Source organism: Abrus precatorius, unplaced genomic scaffold (assembly GCF_003935025.1).
Source record: "Abrus precatorius isolate BTA unplaced genomic scaffold, Abrus_2018 Scaffold11, whole genome shotgun sequence".
Classification (NCBI taxonomy): domain Eukaryota; kingdom Viridiplantae; phylum Streptophyta; class Magnoliopsida; order Fabales; family Fabaceae; genus Abrus; species Abrus precatorius.
This window is the reverse complement of record NW_020874303.1, coordinates 15,968,578-15,989,735: the sequence shown is the minus strand read 5'-3', so window position 1 is coordinate 15,989,735 and position 21,158 is coordinate 15,968,578. Positions and strand designations below refer to the sequence as shown.

At 30.9% G+C, this 21,158-nt stretch overlaps 1 protein-coding gene across 3 annotated transcripts; it reads right to left on the bottom strand.

Annotated features, from left to right (window-relative positions):
- Positions 1-13,869: 13,869 nt before the first annotated feature.
- On the bottom strand, positions 13,870-19,262 carry LOC113855031 (8-amino-7-oxononanoate synthase). Of its 3 annotated transcripts, none has more exons than XM_027486467.1 (11): positions 18,864-19,195; positions 17,770-17,900; positions 17,568-17,671; positions 16,723-16,961; positions 16,578-16,619; positions 16,079-16,166; positions 15,677-15,810; positions 15,477-15,565; positions 14,627-14,777; positions 14,426-14,494; positions 13,870-14,308 (listed from the first exon to the last, which is right to left on the bottom strand). In XM_027486467.1, exons 3-11 carry the CDS (start codon positions 17,655-17,657, stop codon positions 14,182-14,184), a joined length of 1,029 nt encoding a protein of 342 aa, XP_027342268.1. In that variant the 5' UTR covers positions 17,658-17,671; positions 17,770-17,900; positions 18,864-19,195; the 3' UTR covers positions 13,870-14,181. The 3 variants fall into 3 exon arrangements, with proteins under 3 accessions (XP_027342268.1, XP_027342267.1, XP_027342266.1); XM_027486466.1 differs by having other exon boundaries at positions 13,907-14,308; positions 17,568-17,675; positions 18,864-19,262; XM_027486465.1 differs by having other exon boundaries at positions 14,033-14,308; positions 17,568-17,675; positions 17,770-17,931; positions 18,838-19,262.
- Positions 19,263-21,158: the final 1,896 nt, after the last annotated feature.

The window sequence follows — 21,158 nt, the reverse complement described above, 5'->3', positions numbered from 1 at the left end:
CCTGAAGAACAAACCAAAAGAAACAGTTTTGATTACATTATCAAGATTATTGAAAATAATATTCCCATAGGTCAAGACATAGGAGAAGAATTCCACCTCCTGTCGAAACATTCGATTAATGACCACAAAATAAAATACAAATACTTCCATATATGATGTGTTTAAGTTGCAATTAAACCTTTAATAGACATAGGTATAGATTATACTGTCTTAATGTGTCTCGAAGATGTTCGTCACAATAAGTTTGAAGACTCTCTTATAGGAAAAGTGGAAACCAGTCTAGGTCAAAGACCATTCTATTTCAACTGTTTTTCTAACAAGACAGTGAGTCTTATGGATGTTAATATCCTAGACTCTCTGTTTCTCAATATTTGCTTTCATGGATTAGACATGAAAGAATGATCTATTCTCCCAGCTCTTATCTATGGGATCCAGTACAAGGTTATGAATTCTTGTGCATCCAGAGTCCTTCTCAAGCCCCAGAAAGGTGAGACTACTTTGTTTATTACTAATATGACAAAAGCTAATGTCTCTCTTCCTAGAATCATCAAACGGGATGAAGTTACTCTCCCTGAGAAATGGGTTATGGACAAGGCTATACCCTGTATCCCTAGACCTACTCCTTAAATTCAAGATATTTCTCAAAATAATTCTGTGAAAGTCGAGATAACCTTCAATAAGAGAAACTCTTTCTCCTCTAGGATTGATGCTTTTAGCAGACAATCTGATTTTGCATCTGTGAGGAGATTATTCTCTTCCATATCTCAAACCTTTAGATCTGAGATACCTAGAGCTATAGCTCATGATCCTTCTCATATAAACCTACAAGGATTAGATACCTCTTCTAGTATTCCTAGAACTATTTATCAAACTCCGATAAGGAAGATGAAAATCAGAGTATCCAATCTCCAACTTATTCTTCCCTTAATGAGTCTTATGATATTGTCTCATAAGTTTATTATAGATAAGGAAACCTTTAGGAAAGATTTCTATTATGAGAATTAGAAACCTCAGAGAGATTGGTTTTTCCAGAATTACAAGGGTAGTAATAGATCCAATATCCAAGAGAAATTTTATAAATTTCTCAAAAAAGTTGAGCAAAACATTCCTTTCTTTGATTGGTTTCATGCTTATACCATTCAAAACAATTTAGATTACCCTCGGCAGGAAGATATTATTAGTACCTCCTCTGCTAATGTTATTTCTTGACAGATCAAAGATGGACAAATAGTTCAAAGTGATCTTCCTTCTTCAACCCAATTCCAGTTGCCTAAATTAAAAGATAATAGTGGAAATCCTGTAATGGCAACGCCATTCAAAACATGAATACTGATGAATCTATCACTTCTAGTGATATTCAGGGCCTCATGAAACAGGCCAACTATACCAATAAGTATCTTCAAGTCTTAAGAGATAAGATCAGCAGAAATAAGATCCCTGCTAGCAATCTGAAAGAAGAAGAAGCATCTTCTTCTGCTCCTCTAAAGAAACCTCTTTTCAAACTTTTTAAGATTAGTGTCAAAGTTAAACAGAAAATCTTAGAGCTTAGACTGAAAGAAAAATCAAAAGCCTTAGAGGAGAACCAAAACGAGTTGCTTAGCAAGATCACTAGTATGTTGACAATCATTCCTGACACCCCTCAAGCTTATGAAAAGTCTAGTGTCAGACCAAAAACTAGGTCTCTCTCTCTAAGACTGTCAATGCTATTTCCAAAGCCGATTCAAAATAATTTTCTGAAACAGATTCTGTCTTAAATATCAATCCAGTGAATACAAATAGTAAGAACTAAAAATCTTCTTCTAAACTTTATTACACTAAAGCCACTGCTCCTGATCTAGTCTTAGAAGAAGGTCATGATCATAATATCCAAAGTTTTAATTCAAATGATATTTATGTTTGGAATAGATGGTAAGTCAGAGTACAACATTGTCTCTACTCTACAACACATGTCCATTGTTGCCATGGGTTATTACACCAATCATGATTATGCTAAAGATACCACTGTTCATATCTTAGTTGCAAGATTTTTCGGACAACTCAAAAGATGGTGAGATAATTATCTCACTAAAACTGATAGAGAAAAGATCCTCTCTGTAATTAAAATCAATGATAAGGGAAAATTCATTGTTAATAATGATAAGCAGCTCCCTGATGCAGTGTAGAACCTTAGATGACTATAAATGGTACAAAGATACCTTTTTGTCCAGAGTCTATACTAGAGAAGACAGCCAATAACCTTTCTGGAAAGAAAAATTCTTAGCTGGTCTTCCAAAATATTTCAGAGATCTTGTTATAAGCAAACTAAGAAATCAATCTGTCAATGGAGAAATTCCTTATGACAGTCTTAGTTATGGTCAAATCCATACTATTATCACAAAAATAGCTCTGAAAGTCTGTCAAGAAGATAAAATTCAGAGACAACTAGCCAAGGAGAGAGCCATGAATAAAAAAGATTTAGGTTCTTTCTGTGAACAATTTGGTTTACCTCCTTGTTCAACCAAAAAGAAAAAACAAACTCATAAGAAGGAAGTTGCAGAAGCTAATAAGAAACCTTACAAAAGGAAGTATAATAGAAAATCTTTTAAGAAAATCGGGGAAGATGTCATCCCCAAAAATGTTCCTAGAAAACCCAGAAAAAGTGTAACCTGTTACAACTATGGTAAACCCGGCCATATCAGTAAATATTGTAGGCTCAAAAAGAAAATTAGTAATCTTAACTTTGATCCTTCCATAGAAGACCAAATCAATAACCTTCTCATTGAATCCTCTGATGACGATTCTATGAAGAAATCAAGTGAGGATATCAATCAAATTCAACAAGATGACCAAATGTCTTCTTCTGATAGTGATGAAATTCTTGAAATTACTGTTTTAACAAAAGAACAAGATCTTCTTTTTGAAGCTATCAATTCCATTTCTGATTTTTAAGAAAGAAAAATTTTACTTAATAAGTTCAAGGATGTTTTGGAAACAAAACAGAAACTAAAAGAACTTTTTATAGTAAACAAATTTGATATAACCAATATTTTCAAAAGATTAAAAAATAATTCTGATATAAAATAAACCACTATATACAATCTTTATATTGAGATTAACAATCTCAAAAGGGAGATTCATGAAATCAAAGAACAACAACAAATTCATCAAGTTATTTTTTCACAACTTTAAGATGATGATGAATCTGAAGTTGCAAAAGAGCAAATCTATGAGAAAAAAGATTCTAATAATCCCAAAGAGATTTTTATGAATTTGATCAACAAAGTCAAAATTCAAAAATTTTATATTAACATCAGAATCATTATTGATGATTTTATTCTTAATACTTTAGCTCTCTTTGATACAGGTACTGATTCAAATTGTATTTTAGAAAGATTAATTTCTACTAAATACTTTCAAAAAACTTCTGAGAAACTCAACACTGCAAGTGGTTCAAAGCTTAAGATTAATTATAAATTATCTAAAGCTATTATCGAAAATCAAGGTTTTAATGTAGAAACAAACTTTCTCCTTATTAAAAATTTAAAAAATGAAGTTATTTTAGGAACACCTTTTATTAAAGCTCTTTTCCCGCTTCAAATTTCAAAAGAAAGAATTTCAACTTATTATTTAGGTAAACAAATAACATTTAAATTTTCTAGCGAACCTTTTACTAGAAATATTAATTTTATTCAAAATAAAGTTAATCAGATTAACTTTCTAAAAGAAGAAGTTTATTTTACTAATATTGATAATTAACTGAAAAACTTATCACTTTAGAAAAAAATTCAATCTCTTTTAGAATCTATTCAATCGTCCATTTGTTCTGACCTTACCAATGCTTTTTGGAATAAAAAGAAGCATATTGTCAGTCTTCCTTATGAGGCAGATTTTAAAGAAAGTCAGATTCCTACTATGGCGAGACCTATTCAAATGAATGAGGAACTCCTTCATTATTGTCAAAAAGAGATCAAAGATCTCTTAGACAAAAAACTAAGCAGAAAAAGTAAGAGTCCATGGTCTTATTCTGCGTTCTATGTTAACAAACAAGAAAAATTAGAAAGGGGTACTCCCAAATTAGTTATCAACTACAAGCTTCTTAATCAGGCTCATCAGTGGATTAGGTATTGTAACACCTTAATTTAATTTCGATAAATAAGGAATTTTACAAATTTTTAAAATAATAAAATTTTCATTTTTAATCCAAGTTTCATCAAACATTTCAAATGGAGAAAGGGGTTACAAATTACATCAACAGTTGCTACAGGACTTATTCAAATACAACAGTTTTCAAAATAATATCCTAAGTCCTATAGCAGTTCCATTCACCCCTTCACTGAGTTTGGTGCTGATCCTCTTGATTACTTGAAAAATGAATGTAATAGTGAGTACTCTACACTACCAAAACACAATCAAACATAGAGTCTCACATCTAACTCATTTCCAATACATTTATACAGATATAACACAAACAACATCATTATCCAGTACATTCTAATTTAACATCAATGCACTCACGGCATCGGCAACATTTCCCATCCATGAGTATAATACACAAGCTCGTGCATACGCACACCAGCCACACTCACTGTGGCACTGTGATTAAAGATTTCTACTACGAATGGTTGCCGGTTACCCCCTCCTCACCGATACCACGTGGGCAGCACAGGTCACTCAGCAAAGATAGTGGTCAGAGGTCTAGTCAGGAACAGAGTGTGTGACCCGTGGTGCACCCGTTCTACAGTCAGTGTCACCACCACTCCCTCTTCCCTACGGTATTTCTATCGTCCTTATCTTCCACACCCCCAGTGTATCGTTGAACCATTCACAGCACATTATAACGGCGCTACACGCTCCATTCATTTACATTTCATTCACACACGCAATATTCATACTTACACGTAGCACACAGCCCACATTGCATTCAAATACACGGCACTAGGCTCACATTCATTTCACATTACACGGCACATGGCCAATATTCATCTATATTACACGGCCTTCGGGCCCACATTTGTTCACAACATTCATTCTATCATGCAACATTTAGCATACAATTCACATTTATCCATTTCGGGTAAACACACAATGTTCATATATCAATGCACATGACCCACATTTCATTTCTTAATCAACTTTCATTCTTTGCATGTTTTCTACCTTCTAACTCAGCCACAACTCCATATTCAATCAATTACACATAAAAAGAGTAGGATAGAGTCCCCCCTAACCTTGGATTATAGACCCACACGCTAAATCTACTAAGAAGTGCTTTCCCTCACAGAAACCACGCTAAACACATGGAGAAACTCCATGAAAATCCCAGAAATCACCAAAAACATAGGAAAGAGAAAAAAAATAAAAACTCTAACCGTTTAAAACTCACCTCCAAGCGTTCCCCACATGGACTCAACCTTCAATCAAGCTTCCGAACGGCTTTGGAGGCAATTTAATCGGTGGAAAAGGGTTTGGGAATGCGAGGATCCAAGGGACTTCGAAGAAGGGAGAGGGAGAAATAACCTTCCCCGAACTCTAACCCCTTTAAATCATTTTCTGGTCGCGATACTCTCGCTGCAATGACACGCCCTCTTGCTATAGCGAAAAACTCAGAAAAATCTACACTCTGGTTTCTGCAGAATCTCGCTACAGCGAGATTGCACCCAGAAATGTACCCTAAATTGTCTCTCTATCCCTAAATTGTCGCTCTGTCGCTACAGCGAAAAGGCGAAAGTTTCGGTCCTTTCTCCCAGGGTCCTCTCGTTGCAGCGAGAATCCTCTCGCTGCAGCGAGAACAGCCCAGTATTACACCCTTAACCTATTTTCAACATCGGAAAAATCCAATCCAATCATATATACATATCTATACGTACTCATATGCATTTATACACATCACCGTTTAACATTTACTACACACTCAAGTGCCAATTCCAATATTTAATTACATTCACACACACACACACACACGTGTATATATACATTTATGCTTATATAAATAATAATAATTAATATCATAAAATTTGGGGCGTTACAGGTATCTTATTCCTAACAAAAAAAAAAATCTTCTTAACAGACTTAATTCTGCTAAGATTTTCTCCAAATTTGATATGAAATCTGGATTTTGGTAAATCCAAATCTGTGAAGATAGGTACAAGACTGCCTTCACCGTCCCCTTTGGGCAATACGAATGGAACGTAATGCCTTTTGATCTTAAAAATACTCCTTCTAAATTTCAGAAAATCATGAATGATATTTTCAATCCTTATTCCAAATTTGTCATAGTCTACATAGATGACGTATTAATTTTTTTCATCTATTGATCTACATTTCAAACATATAAATGTTTTCATTAATGTTATCAAATAGAATGGTTTAGCAATCTCCAAGTTGAAAATCAATCTTTTTCAAACTAACATTAGGTTCCTTGGTCACAATATTCATCAGGGAACTATCATTCCTATTAGCAGATCCATTGAATTTGCTAATAAATTTCCAGATAGAATCTTTGACAAAATCCAGTTACAGAGGTTTCTAGGATGTCTTAATTATATAGGTGATTTTATTCCTCACCTCAACAATATCATTAAACCTTTACATGATAGGCTTAAAAAGAATCATCCCTCCTGGACTGATGTTCATACTAATGTTGTAAGGGAAATCAAAACCAAGGTAAAAGATATAAAGTGTCTTTATCTTCCAATTCTTCAAGCATTCAAAATTGTTGAAATAGATGCCTCTGACATAGGTTATGGTGGCATTCTCAAACAAAGAGTCGACTCCCATGAGCATATTATTGCATATACTTCAAAACATTAGAATTTTGCACAACAGAATTATTCAATTGTTAAAAAAGAAGTTTTAGCAATTGTTTTATGTGTTTCAAAATTTCAATCAGATTTGCTAAATCAAAAGTTTCTCACCAAAGTAGATTGTAAGTCTGCCAAAGAAATTTTACAAAAAAATGTTAAAAATCTTGGCTCCAAACAAATTTTTGCAAGATGGCAAGCAATTTTAAGTGTTTTTTATTTTCAAATTGAATATCTCAAAGACACTTCAAATTCCCTCCCTAATTACCTTACCCGTGAATTTTTACAAGATAAGTAAGATGCCTAAAAAGGCTATAGCCCCTTCTAGGGGAGGAGAAACATCTAGAGGAAGAGTTAGACTAGCTCTAACTCTTAACAAAGCAAAAGCAAAGTTTGTCTCATCAGACTCCCAATCAGATTCTTCAGAGTCATCTACTCTAACTGGGTCATCAACCCAGAAAGCTACCCAAATTGTTGAGTCATTTATCCAATAATCTGAAATTCCTAAAAAAGAATCAACCAACAAGGCTGATTCTTCTCAATCCCAATCCAAAATATCCAAGCAAAGAAAAGCAGACTATGCTTTACGCATTAGTACACTCTTAGCCATCCAACAAGGAAGCTTGAGTAGTTTACCTAAAAAATTTTGGGCAGATATTGCCTCTGAAGATGAAATGGAATTAGACTTAACAAGTCTAAACACCATTGTCCAATCCTTAAACCAAAGAGTTAACCTCCCTGGAGAAACTAGTAAAACTGATCCTCTCCAAGAAGGAAAACAAATACAAGTTTCTAAAAAACCACAAAATCCATCACATTATACAGCTAAGGGAAAATTTTCCTCAGTCTTACACATGGAACCTGAATTTTGGGATAAAAATCCTTACAAAGCCATTTCTAAAGTCTTCCCTTCTGGTTTTCAGTTCAGACCTTATGCTTTGAATAAGACCAGACAATTTTACGAGTTTATTTTAGTGGATTCAGATTTTGTTTCCATAAAACATTACAAAGATAAAAAAAGATCTATCCATCATCACCTATTCAACAATCCAAATCCTCAAAGTATTAACTCCGAAGAACTTTGGAAACAATTTAAATACTTACAAAAAAATTCTCCTAACCTTTTGATCCAGTAGGTTATAACTATTAGGATTATATTGATGCTTGAACTAGAGTTTTTTGGTTCCAGAATAAAATCAACTGACACTCTTGGTTGATTTATTTTAAGAAAAATCAAAATTTTGAATTTCCAACTTGGTACCTACAATGGTAGGATTATTTCGGACCAAAAGAAAAAAAATTTCCTTCTCCAGTAAAAGAAGGATTTTTGACTTTCAGAGACAGGTATCTGCAAGAATCAGGAATTTCAGCAGACCTCAAATATTTATCTGCTTTTGCTCTGGCCTGGATATTCTCGTGGCAATATAAATACAGCAAAACAGAAAAAGAAGAAATTTTCTCCATACTTCATAGGTATTCCTTTGTGAAATGGTGGAATCAATTCAATGCAGAACATGCATGGCCTTCAAGAGTTATTGAATTCTTTGGAGCTAATCCTAAATTGGTGAAACTTACTAATCCAACAACTTTCCAATTCCTTAATCAAAAATCCAAAATTGCAGCCTTCTTGTCAGGATGTGATTCTAAAGAGAAGCTGAAAAACAATCTAAAAGATGTTCTTCTGCTTCTACAAAAGGAAGATGGAATAGAATCTTCCACAAAAAAGGAATCTCAATCTAAAACAAATGCCGAAGACTTCTATCAAAATGAAGATGACTATTTCAGCATAGATATTCAAGAATTATAACTTGTACTGTAAACTATTAGTTCCTGTTATCAACTGGAACTGTAGAAACAATATTTTAATTTTCTATATAAGGAGTCATCAACCTTATTGTGAGGTACCCTTTTATTTAGTCATTCAAGAAAGTTTTAAAAAGAGAAGCTCCGAGTGATACAATCCTTTGTAAGCTTTTCTTTCAGTTTTAATAAAATCTTGTTTCTATACAAGTTTCTCTCTTCTCCCTCTTAGCTACTTCTATTCGATTACCATCGTCCAGCTTTCTTCTCTTCTCCCTGCACTAGATATGTGCTGATTCTACCGCCATTCTAGTTTTTTCTAATGTTTTAAACTTCTGCATTTATATTCTGCATTTTACATTCTCTGCATTTAATTTAGTAGTCCTGCTACTGCTTACTTTCCTTTCAGTCTTTATTTTTCTTCCTTGATCCACTTTGGGTTATTTGGTATCAGAGCCTGATGGGGAAGTAGGAATATATTTATGATCTATTATAACTATGTTCGTCTGGATCTAGATCTTTAATTTATGATGTACAATTAATTTTTCTGAAATATCATTATTGGAAGCACAGCAGTTCTTAGTTTCTTTTAGATGGGGCTGCAGCAGTAAGTCTCGTGTGTGTGTTAAGGACAGTAAGGCTGATTCGACAATGTTATATTCAAAAGAAAAGAAAGAACGTAAGAACATGGTGGCTATAGTGAAAATAGTTCAATCTTTGTAAATTTGTTAAAAAAAAAATCCACAAATAACCAAATCTAGAAGGAAAAAGTTGTAAAAAATCTAACAGTATATGTTTTTATAGAACCAAATAAGGGTGATGAATCGGAAGTTTATTTTTATGATGTCTAAACTTCTTCACTCCAGCTCTAGCTCTTCATCCTCTCCTACAAAAGACCACTATATATATATAAAATTCAATTTCATACTATAAATAAAATTGTTTATTATTAAATTAAATTTTTAACTAGAGTTGAATATAAATTAAAGTTTAAAACAAATAACTATTAAGTATTACATATACACCTTAAATCACCATTTACAATAAGATTTGTCAAAGTATTATATATTCTAATAAAAATTCAATTAATATTATTACATTCCTCAAAATAAACTAATTTTAACAGAACAAATATCTTTCTTTTAATCCATTGCGAGTATGATCCTAGAATGAATTTATTTTCTTTTATCTCTTCAATACCTGACAATGCTTATAGGGGTGAGCATCCTCCGCCCTACTAAATTTTTATTTTATAATACAGTCAAAGTAATGCAGAAAATATTTTCTAATACATCATGCTTCAAAATAGAAATAATTATAGAACAATTCTAACCAAACAGAGAATATTCATATACATTATTTCACACTCAATCATATACACTTATTTTATCCTTGAACTCATGCCACTTTGTTTATTTCTATTTTGAATTACTCACCAAATAACAGTACTCTAAGTACTCATGAGCCCCTAAATTGCTTCCAACATGCTTTCCTTAATTTTGAAGGACTAATGTTAGTATGAATAGTCGCCATCAGTCATCACACTCGAATACAACGTGTGCTTTATACGGCATTCATAGCGAAGGTATAGTCAAAGAGTCTAGTTAAGAAATGAGCATGAGGCTTGTGAAGACTTTCACTATCAATTGTGTACACATCAGCTATTAGCATTCATTATCCTCATTTCTTTCAAATTTCCCAAATTGCCTCCAAACTCTATACCTTCAATGTATCTCTTAACTATCCACATGGAAACGCAACAGTTGTGCACTAAAATCTTAATATTACATCAATCACTATTATCCTAATACATGTGTTACAATCACATTAATCAATATATTACAACATGTATTATAATTTCACCGGTCGATGTATAACAACACATATATTATACACCAATCAGTATTTTTTATGACACACGTATTAGTTATTCCTTTTCTTTTACTTACATTTTCTCAGCAATTCACAGATATTCTCATCAATTTCATTCATCTCTTTTTTCTATTCATTTCAATGAATCATGTCTAAATTAAAGCATACACGAACTTAGTCCACCTTACATATACTGAAAGAAAACATTTTAATAATGCTAGATCAATCAATTATGCATAATCAACTTTTCATGACAATCAAAGATCTCATTCAAGCCCATATTGATGAAATTAAAAAAAAAAACATATTATTAAACAATTCAATACAATGTGCTGAAGGTCAAACACATTTGGACTCATACCAATCATATAGTTCATAGTATCTTGCTAGAGATTACACTCTCTTGGTATTAATAAAGTCTTCTAGCCTAAAGTTTAACATTTTCTACTTTTTTCATTATTCAACACATATATTCACTACAAGAAATGTGTCACTTAATGCTGATTCATTAGCTGTGATTAGCAATAATTACCAACAAAATATTTAGAAAACAACATTTAACATTGGTTTTAGTAATTGCTGTAAAAAATTGCAGGATTTGGCAGTAGTTTTTAGTAACTGCCACAAGAAAAATATAGGATTTAGCGGCAGTTTTGCATAAACGTCAGAAAAAATACGAGATTTGGTGTCAGTTTAAAATAACAGAATATAAGAAACATCGTTCCACTCCCACCCATTTTCCATCACCCACTCAAAGCTACCATTCACCTCTGCCTTGGCCTTATTAAATTTCACCACCACCCTTCTATCTATCACTGCCACCACCTTCAAAGTGTCTTCTCCAATCGTGATAACTCCGATAATCCTCTACTATGCTTTTCACTTCCTCCAAAAATGACTCTCTTTTAATGACTCTACACTATAAATTATAAAATATATATGTTGTAATCTTAAAAAATAAATCGAATGTGAACCCAAATAGCAAAAGAAAGAAACAAGTAGAAAATAAGAACAGGAGAAAAGTATGGAAGCCAAATTTTAAAATAGAGCATTATTTCTTGCCCCGCAGTTTGAAATTTGAATTTTAAATTTTAGCGACAGTTCAAAACTGCCACTAAATAATTGCCGCAAATTTAAAAATTTAGCAACGAATCAAAACCGCCACAAATTTGGTCTTGTGTCACCAATTTTAATGTTAATTTTATAATCGCCGGAATAAAATTTAGAGGTGATAGAAACCACCATCAATCGTAAAAATTAACCGCCACAAATGAGAGATTTTTTTTTGTAGTGATTATTCAAAAATAATAATTTACAATATCAACAGTACATATATATAAACATAATGAATAACTTGCCTATGAAAATTTCTTAAAACTCATTCTTGCTCTTGGCTTCTACTATAAAACTTTGTCTTAAGTGATTCTTTAAATCAAAACCTTTTCATACCAAAAGTTCATTTTTAACGTTATACTTTTAAGAAAATACTTCAGATCTACTATTTGAAATAGGGTATTTTAGGTTTTTCAAACTAAAACATAAAAATAGAACTTAGGGTTTCAGATTTATTTCCCTTAACTAGAAATAGGTCTCTAAGACTACTTTCTTCACAAAATATACAGAAAAATGCAACATTATGATAGAATATACCACTCAAGGATCAAGATTTTTCCTAGATATCACAAAAGAGAGCACTTTTAAGAAGAGGAAAAACAGAGAAATAGAGCAGAATTTAGAGAATTAAACTCTAAGAAAATTATTTAGATCCAAAAGAAATAGATGTTTAAGCTCAGATTTGGAAGAAATCTGGAGTTCAGGAGAGTTTTCTTTGATAAGGGAAGGTGAGAGAGTAGAGAGAAATGAGAGGGAAGGTATTTTGGTTCTAAATGAAAGTTTATAGGACATAAGTTTTTTAAATACATTTCAAACTCGTGATCTCGCTATAGCGAGTAACTCTCACTATAGCAAGCATTTTTCGCTACAATGAAAAAATAAGACAAGAATTTTTCTCTGTTATTTGTCATTCTGGCTACAGCGAGAACCTCTCCCTCACTGCTTTTGAACAAAGACATTTTCTATTGCTCTTGCCTCTACTATTTGGTTATAACAAATTAGTTTATCCTCCGAGCGGTGAATAATTTGAGAAGGCATAATTGTTTTGGTATGATTTTAGTCCTATCATATCACCATGAGCTAGTTAGTATCTGCGTATAACATGAAGTACTAGCAAAATAATTTGGCCTTTTCTAGTCATTGAGTACCATGCAAACAAACTAATCGCTGCAATACGCAACACTATTCGGTGCATTGATGATTGATATCATGCAATTATAGCCTATTTTGTTGTAAAAATTTTAATTTCAGTTTACATTCTAAGAGTATTGAGTTTAATTTATACATTAAGTTTTCTGAGGTACATTCTCACGTATTTTTGGGGGAAAAAGATCTCATCCTGTTACATGAGGATCATGTTCTGTGTTTTTGTATTTTCGCTTAAGCGAAAATGCAAAAACATGGTAACATGACCCTCATATTCGCGTGCAAACATGAAAGGATCCTGGTCCCTTTTTGGGGTATAATAAGATTATTTTTTAGCCATCATTGCTCCAAGCCTTGGGATGCACCATTCACATCGGTCGGATACATTTAATCACAATTTACTTTGAAGTTAAAAATTCAATCATCATATTTTCTTATAAAATACATATTTCAACGTAAATATGTAGTTTACATGAATTTGGATGTACAGTTTTATAATAACTATTTCAACTAAATAAGTGCCTAGAAAAATATCATTTGATGTTAACCTACAGCTTATTTATCAATTTAGAATTTACACTCAATAACATAATTTAGATTTTACAATTATTATTCACAATTCATGATTATGTAAATATTATATTTGAATATTAATCCATCTTAGTTAACATTTATAAACTAGAGTTTAATTGATTTTTATTTTAAAAAATTATTTTTTATTAAAATTAACTTTTAAGTATAATTATTCATATTTTAAAACTTTTATCATAAAATCAATTCTATAGTAAAATCTAGTGTAAAATTTTAAACAAATTTTAATGTCTAAGAATACACAATAAAAAACATTCATAAACAATAAAACTATATTAAAAGTTTTAAATTTAATGTTATTAATGTATTGAATTATGTTATTTTTAATAAAAAAAAATTATAGATATTATTATGTTCTCTTAAGCACACAATGAAAAAAAAATCAAAAATCATATTTTTATTTTACTCAAACCATGCTTTCATCACAACCAAACATGATAATCAGACAAAATCCCGTTTTCATGACATAGACGTGGTCGGAGAGTTAAGATGGTCCCCCAAACACATTATCCATGCATAATTTTTTAACACCATCAGTGAATCATCAGCTGACACATTTATTTCTTTTAAAAATAATAATAATATACTCTTCAAAGCTCAGTAGTCATAACATAAACATTTAATAATGATGTGATTATTTGATCAAAATTAAATACATGTAAACATCAGAATTGAACATAATTTATCTAGATATTGACAAAATAGCTTGCCATTTTGATATAACATGAGGGAATAAGCTACCACTTCTTAACGAAATGTGCTTATTAGGAGGGAATTTAATTGACTTGAACTACTAATAAAGGTACTAAGGGTGTATGTACTTATTAATTAACGGTACAGTCACATCACATTGATGAAATTCATCCTGAAGAAGCAAAAGCTACAGTCTTGCATAACCATTACAGCTATAGATACGGGTGTCTTGGAAATTGATGCAACGAGAGAGTGCAGTTGCCAAATTCTCTAAATCTTCCCTTGTATGGACCGCACTCAAGGCCACACGCAGCCTAAATTATAGAGATGAAAGAAAAATAACAGATGTGCACATGAAACAATATGTGATCAAATAAAGGTAAATGAGTTTCAACTTTCAGATTGTAATTCCATAAATATTGGACATAAACCTGCATGAGTTAGGAGGCACAGTTGGCGGTCTGATTGCAGTCACATGGAAGCCAGACTGCAATAAATGCCTGCAGCAGAATCAATGTTTACTTTTGGTCAGCTTTCAGAGAGTTTTTGGAAAAAATGATTAGTTTCTTAGAATCAATGTTTCCCAGGCACAACGACAGGATGAGATAGAAAGTTGGGGGAGGGAAATTTACCGGCTTGCTTGAAGTGCTTTGTCTTCACTGCCTACGATTAGGGATATAATGTGACTTGTCACAGGGATTCCTGTGAGTACATAAAAGTCTTTCACCCGGTTCCAAATAGCCTTTCTACGCCAGGTCTCAAGTTTTGCCACTTCAACAGCAGCTGAAAATTGCATCATGTTTTTAACAAATAAGTAATATTCCTACAAGACATGGGTTGAAAGATGTATATTCAATCTCTGAACAAATATTCCAAGAAAGGTAAAAGACGGTCAATTTACCCATATGGGCATATCAAACAGTTCTTCCGTTGCATCAAATTGAAATTTTTGTTTTCTATTTTTAAAAACAGTTTTTTTTTTTTAGTAAAAATAATAAATTTGTTCGTTAACATAAGTTTTATTTTCATTTTTTAAAAATTGTTTTAAAACATAATTTTTAAAAATTAAAAATCAAAAGAGAAACATACAAGCCCTAAGTCTTATATAAATATCTCTTTTGTTCAGAAATATACATAATTGTATTGATTGCTCCATTTGAATTAAGATGGTCCGAATTTAACATTTTTCCGATTAAAATGAAATGATCTACAGCAGAGCAACACTGTGAATGCAATAGTCAGGTAAATAGCATTATTCCACTGAATTATTGGATGTATATTAGCAGTGAGAATGACAGATAAGAAATCAATCCCATATAAGGATATAACTTGATAAATTTAAGGGCGAAGGTAAGCAGTAAATACCTAGAAATAGGAACTAATAACAAATGCATAGAGTGCAAATGAAAATTTGTTTAAAATTCTGTCTTGGAAAGTCTCAATATTTGAATGTAACAAATCAAGTACAACACTAGAACGCACCATGAGCAGCAGCAGCGATTGGAACTGGGGCAGCAGTTGAAAATATAAATGAACGACCTCTTGACTGTATTAATAGCTTCCACCTTTTGCTGTAAAAATTCATAGAATAGCAGAAAAGCCATTGGTGGAATATTCAAGAAAAGCCTGGAATCAATTTCCCTTGCTGAAAATTTCAGGAGCAACAGCGCTAAAATAGTTACCTGCATGCTATAAATCCTCCATGGCAGCCAGCAGCTTTACTTAGTGTACCAATGCATATGTCCACATCCTTCTCACAATTGAACGTCTCAGCAACGCCACCGCCATTTTTGCCACAAACAAATGTTCCATGAGCCTAGATACACATGTAAAAGTTTAAAGTTGTACTAGACATTGTAGCAATGAGAAGCCATATTTTTCTTGTATCACATAAATATTCAATTAAGTAGCAATGTATGGTATGGTGAGTGGGTGATTCTATTTTAGGAACATTAATGCTATGCTATAGTTGTTTTATAATTATCTTAACCTTAGTCCAAGGATCAGAACCATTACCTAACAGCATATAATATAGTCTTTATGGAAAAAAAAGACATTTGCTAAAACATATTAAGAGGTCTTACATCATCAATGACTAACAAAAAGCCATGCTTCTTACGAAGCTCTGCAAGCTCAACCATTGGAGCATAGTCTCCATCCATGCTAAACAAGCTGCAATAAATCATTATCAACTAACTGCTGTCAACAGCAAGAATGAAAAACAACTTCCTCAATGAGAAATGCATGAAATCATAGGCAAATGATTCACTTATTCTTTATATACTCTTACAAATTTGTCAAGCCCAAAGATTGTGCAGGAATATAAGTACGAGAAATTTAGTGGGTTGTTGGTAACAAATAAAAATCATTTCAGGGAAAATAATCATTTTTTTAAAAGCTCTCTCAAAGCTGCAAGAAAAGCAATTATTTCTTCAAAATAAACTGAACCAAACACATATTCAATCATGCACACAACAAGAAGATATTGTTTAGGCCATGTGTCAAGCTAGTATATGAATATAATACTGTAGTTATTTTAAACCTTAAACAATTTCTACTTTTATTAGTAGCAGAATGACTAACCTGTCAGTCACAACAACTTTCTTCTTCATTCTGCAATGAGATCTGTTAAAATCATAGATGTTGCAACAATGTCAACATATTCAGAGGCTGTACCAGAAGGGAAAAAGAGGATAATATGCAACTTTCAGGAAAAGATAAAACCTACAACAGTGAATTGAGATGGGACATGTCACAATGTCTATATATGTACACCTTTACACTTTTTTGTCGCTCAGCAAGACGAATACCATCAATTATTGATGCATGGTTCAATGCATCAGAAAAGATAGCAATCTTTTCATCCTCTGAAGCTATGTTATTCCCAGCTAAGAGAGAACCAATACTTCCTATTGCTGTCATCAAGGCCATATTGGCTGCAAACCCTGTGGGACAAAGAAGGCAATCCTATAGGATGGATTTTAAACCAAAAGCGGGTCAGCATTTCATACAATCCAGACTTGTCATCACATTTGGGTCCTCTCCTCAATTTATTATACAACAGGTGGATATTAGAAGAATGTAACCCATAAGTTCCTTAGTATTAAAAAAGGTAGAGAAAGAAAATATAGGTAACTTCAGTGGGATTTATTTATACTTAGGAATTCATGAGTAGATTCAATCATGGCCCCACTGAAAACATAATTATAAATAATCAAAATTATTAAGAGAATATAGGTAAAAATTATTATCATTTTAACTTTAGGTTGGCCATATCAAGTATTTCCTAACAGTTGATTTGTCATTAGTCAGGGACACAAAATAAAACCATTTTTTCTCCATAGCCTTCACTCTTCACTAAGATCAAATAATGTTGAAACTAGGACAACAGACCAATGACAAGTATGCATCAAATTTTGGACTGAGCACCATTTCACAGTATTCAATTATACTAAACAATGGCATATGAATATGATTTTAGATTCTCAAGTTTAATCATTGCCATCAATTAATTATCCTTCATAGGGCCATAAGGCAGAACAGTTTAGGTAGTTCTTAAAGGCTAGTCCTTACCTCTTTCTTTTTCAAATCTGCCAGGCTTGACTCTAGCAGCCTATGATAATTGGTATATCCACAAATGAGAGCAGAGCCTCTTGGTCCCATACCATGCTCTTGGGCTGCCTAATTTATACCAATAAACACAATGAAAACGAGACTACCATTCAGAAAAAAGAGAGATGATAATAAAAAAAGCATTCATAATTCACCATCACACCTTTGCAGCAGCACTTCCAATAGTTGGATGGGAACTCAGGCCTAGATAATCATTTCCGGAAAACAAAATTAACTTTTTAAACTTCTCATTAGATGCCCCTGCTCTCTCATCGCCATGAACAATCTCGTCACCTAACACCCAAAGAAACAAAAAAGGTTGCAACTTTCATGTCAGTAATCAGAACGAAACATTCAATATATTTTAGAAAATAAAATGAACCAATTATGCAGAAGACAAGAATGTAGTGAATTTAAGGTCGTTTGATATACGATTTTTTTTTTTCACTATGATCACTACTTCTTCAAATCCATTTTAAAAGAGACTTTTAAAAATTATTAGTAGTCCTTAATATAAGAGGTAAGAGGCTGTAAATTTTTTAAATATTTATTATTATATCTCGCTCTTCACAAACGTTGAACACTTTTCATTTCTCAACACTTATAATAATCATAGAATGTGACCACTTTTCTTAACCTACGTAATTTAATTAAAAGGGTTTTATAAATAGAATTGGAGGAAGTAAATCTTATGTCTTATTTTAATTTTAAAAATGTTAAAATTCAAAATTAAATTAAAATAACATGACATGATAAGTAATACGCTAAATTAATTGTTAAAATTATAAATTAACAAAATTTGTAATTTTTGTCACTAAAATTATGAAATGGCAGTTATTTTAGCTTTTATTTTTGTAATTTCAGACTAAAATAACTGTTTGATAATTTCAATTTTAAGAACTAAAATCATATTTTTTGTAATCTTAAGAATTATTTTGACATAACTATTGTTGGTAGCTTCGCGACTACTGTGACGATTTACTTTGACAACCCTACAGCTACTAGTGAGGGTGCTTGTTATGGTGCTCCTAAATTTAAGAGTGAATTGAATACACTCTAAAATATACTAAAATATTAAAGAATATTTACGTCTTTTTTAAATATTATACTAACTCTATCACTAAATTATTATTTATGGGAGGGTATAGAATACTCTCTCATTTTCCATATCACCATAGAATTTACCATTAGTGAAATCATAAAACAAATTCATTAATCATTATTTTAAAACCAAAATGTCCGAAGAATAAAGGATACCAGAGCTCGGGGTGTCATGCATCCATCTACGAAACGTGGTTTCTGCAATTTCCACTTGCACAGAGTATCGGTCCCATTGCTGCATTTCATCGAACACTTCGAACGCGCCTTCATCTACCCCAAATTTGAGAGGCTCTGAGACGTTTTCAAGGGACACTGGGCTTTTCTTCTCGTTGCGGAGGCAAATGGGTCTAAGAGATCGAAGAACTTTGAGAGAGTGAAGAGCTGAAAGTGCCTCTCCGACCCAGTTGTCCCACCCTGAACTTTGCGCCTCCATTGTTGGCGCACACAACGGAAGCAAGCTGGTTTTGCTGCTTCGTCTAACAGGTACTATCACATGGGAATGGAAGGTGAGGAAATAAAAACGATTTTGGCAACCGCTATAATATTTTTACAACAAATTTTATTCTATCTTCCTAGATTACGGCTCTTAAAGTTTTTACGAAATAATATAAAAAAAATAAAAAATTACATAGCAAATTTATTTACGGAACTAAACCCTTTACTGTAGCACATTTACTGTATCAGCAATTGGGTAGCCAGAATTCAATTCCTCAAAACCAAATTCTGGACGTTAACTTTTTTTTCTTTTTAAATTTATTTTAATATTTTTATATAATAAAATAAATTTTATTATTTAAATTAGATTTATATTTTATTATGTGAAAATAAATAAAAATAAAAATAATATTTATTTTATATGTTAATTAAAATTTATTTTACATAATTATGATAATAAATAATTTTTTTATCTTTTTATTATATTATTTAATATAATTTTGATTTTTTTAAAATAATATTAATATTATATTCTGAAATTATATTTTTGGTTATTTAATATTAAACTTTTAAAAAAAAATTACAATAATAATTTATTTAATTTTATATTTTTATAAAATAAATAAAAGTATTAAATAATAATTTTATTTATTTAATTTGAGATATTAATTTTTATTAAAATTTATATATAATTATTTATTTAAAAAATATGCTATTAATATTAATAAACATTATTAAATAATATTATGTAGATATATATATATATTTAATATAAATTACCAATACTAAAAATTTATAAGTTGAAATAACATTTATAAAATTAAAAATTACATGAAGAAAATTTTAAAGTAATAACAACAACATAAATTAATAGCAGAAAGTAGAAGTTTGAGCGATGTTTGGACATATCTTCCTTGTGTGACTAGGGTGTGACAATAAGAATAATTTTTTGCTCGACTTTGTTGTTCTTTAAATATTACGTCATAAGCAAACATAATTAACACGAGACATTTGTTTACAATAACATCGAAGAATTTATTTTTTTTTTACGAACTTATTTAGAGTTAATTTTACAACTCCATCTTCAGCACAAACTTACATGCAGTCTCTTTATCAACCAGATTTTTCTAATGAACCTAGTAATTCATCAAATGCATTCCAACAACTAGACCTTCGTGATGATCAAAATTCTCCACAAGTTCATCCTGAAATTCTAGAGCAACAAACACAACAACAAAACCCACCATGTAACAAACGTCACCCTCATTGTGAAACCAGCCACCATTACGGAGATAGTTAATTATTAATGTTGTTATGAATTTGTTATCACTTTGTTAATGCACTTTGTCTTCATCAATATTACTAATATGAAACCGTTAATTTTAAAATATTTATCTCAAATATAAATAATTAACTTATAATTTAATGTTTTATTTACTTTTTAAAAATAAATTTTTTATTCTCAAATAAAATTTATTAAAAATTATAATAGTAAAATTTTCGGGTTTAGGGTATTAAAAATTATAATATTAAATAATGTCATTTTAAAAAAACTAATTTATTTAAAATAAAATTTTTATTCAAAATTTCATTTTATCATACTAATATTTAAAAATATTAAGTCAAAATTACATATTTAAATAAATAAATAAACAGAATAATATTTAATATTTTTATTTAATTTTTAAAAATATAATTATTATTCTTTAAGTATAAAAAATTTAAGCATTAACATTATTATCTAAAATAATATACTTATTATTTAAATATTTTAATTAATTTTTAAAAATATTATTATTATTATTTTCTAAAAATATTATTTATTATCATAATTATGTAAAATAAATTTTAGTAAACATGTAAAATAAATATTATTTTTATTTTTATTTATTTTCACATAACAAAATATAAATATATAAATATAATTTAAATAATAAAATTTATTTTATTATATAAAAATATTAAAATAAATTTGAAAAGAAAAAACAATCAACGTCCATAATTTGATTTCTAGAA

Excerpts from the sequence above, each read along its gene's own strand:
- LOC113855031 (XM_027486465.1), bottom strand. The coding sequence starts at position 19,140 with ATGGAGGCGCAAAGTTCAGGGTGGGACAACTGGGTCGGAGAGGCACTT. Across the intron at positions 16,962-17,567 it reads CAGATTTGAAAAAGAAAGAG|GATTGCCTTCTTTGTCCCAC; the intron begins GTAAGGACTAGC and ends TCCATCCTATAG. Across the intron at positions 14,495-14,626 it reads AAAGCACTTCAAGCAAGCCG|GCATTTATTGCAGTCTGGCT; the intron begins GTAAATTTCCCT and ends ATTCTGCTGCAG.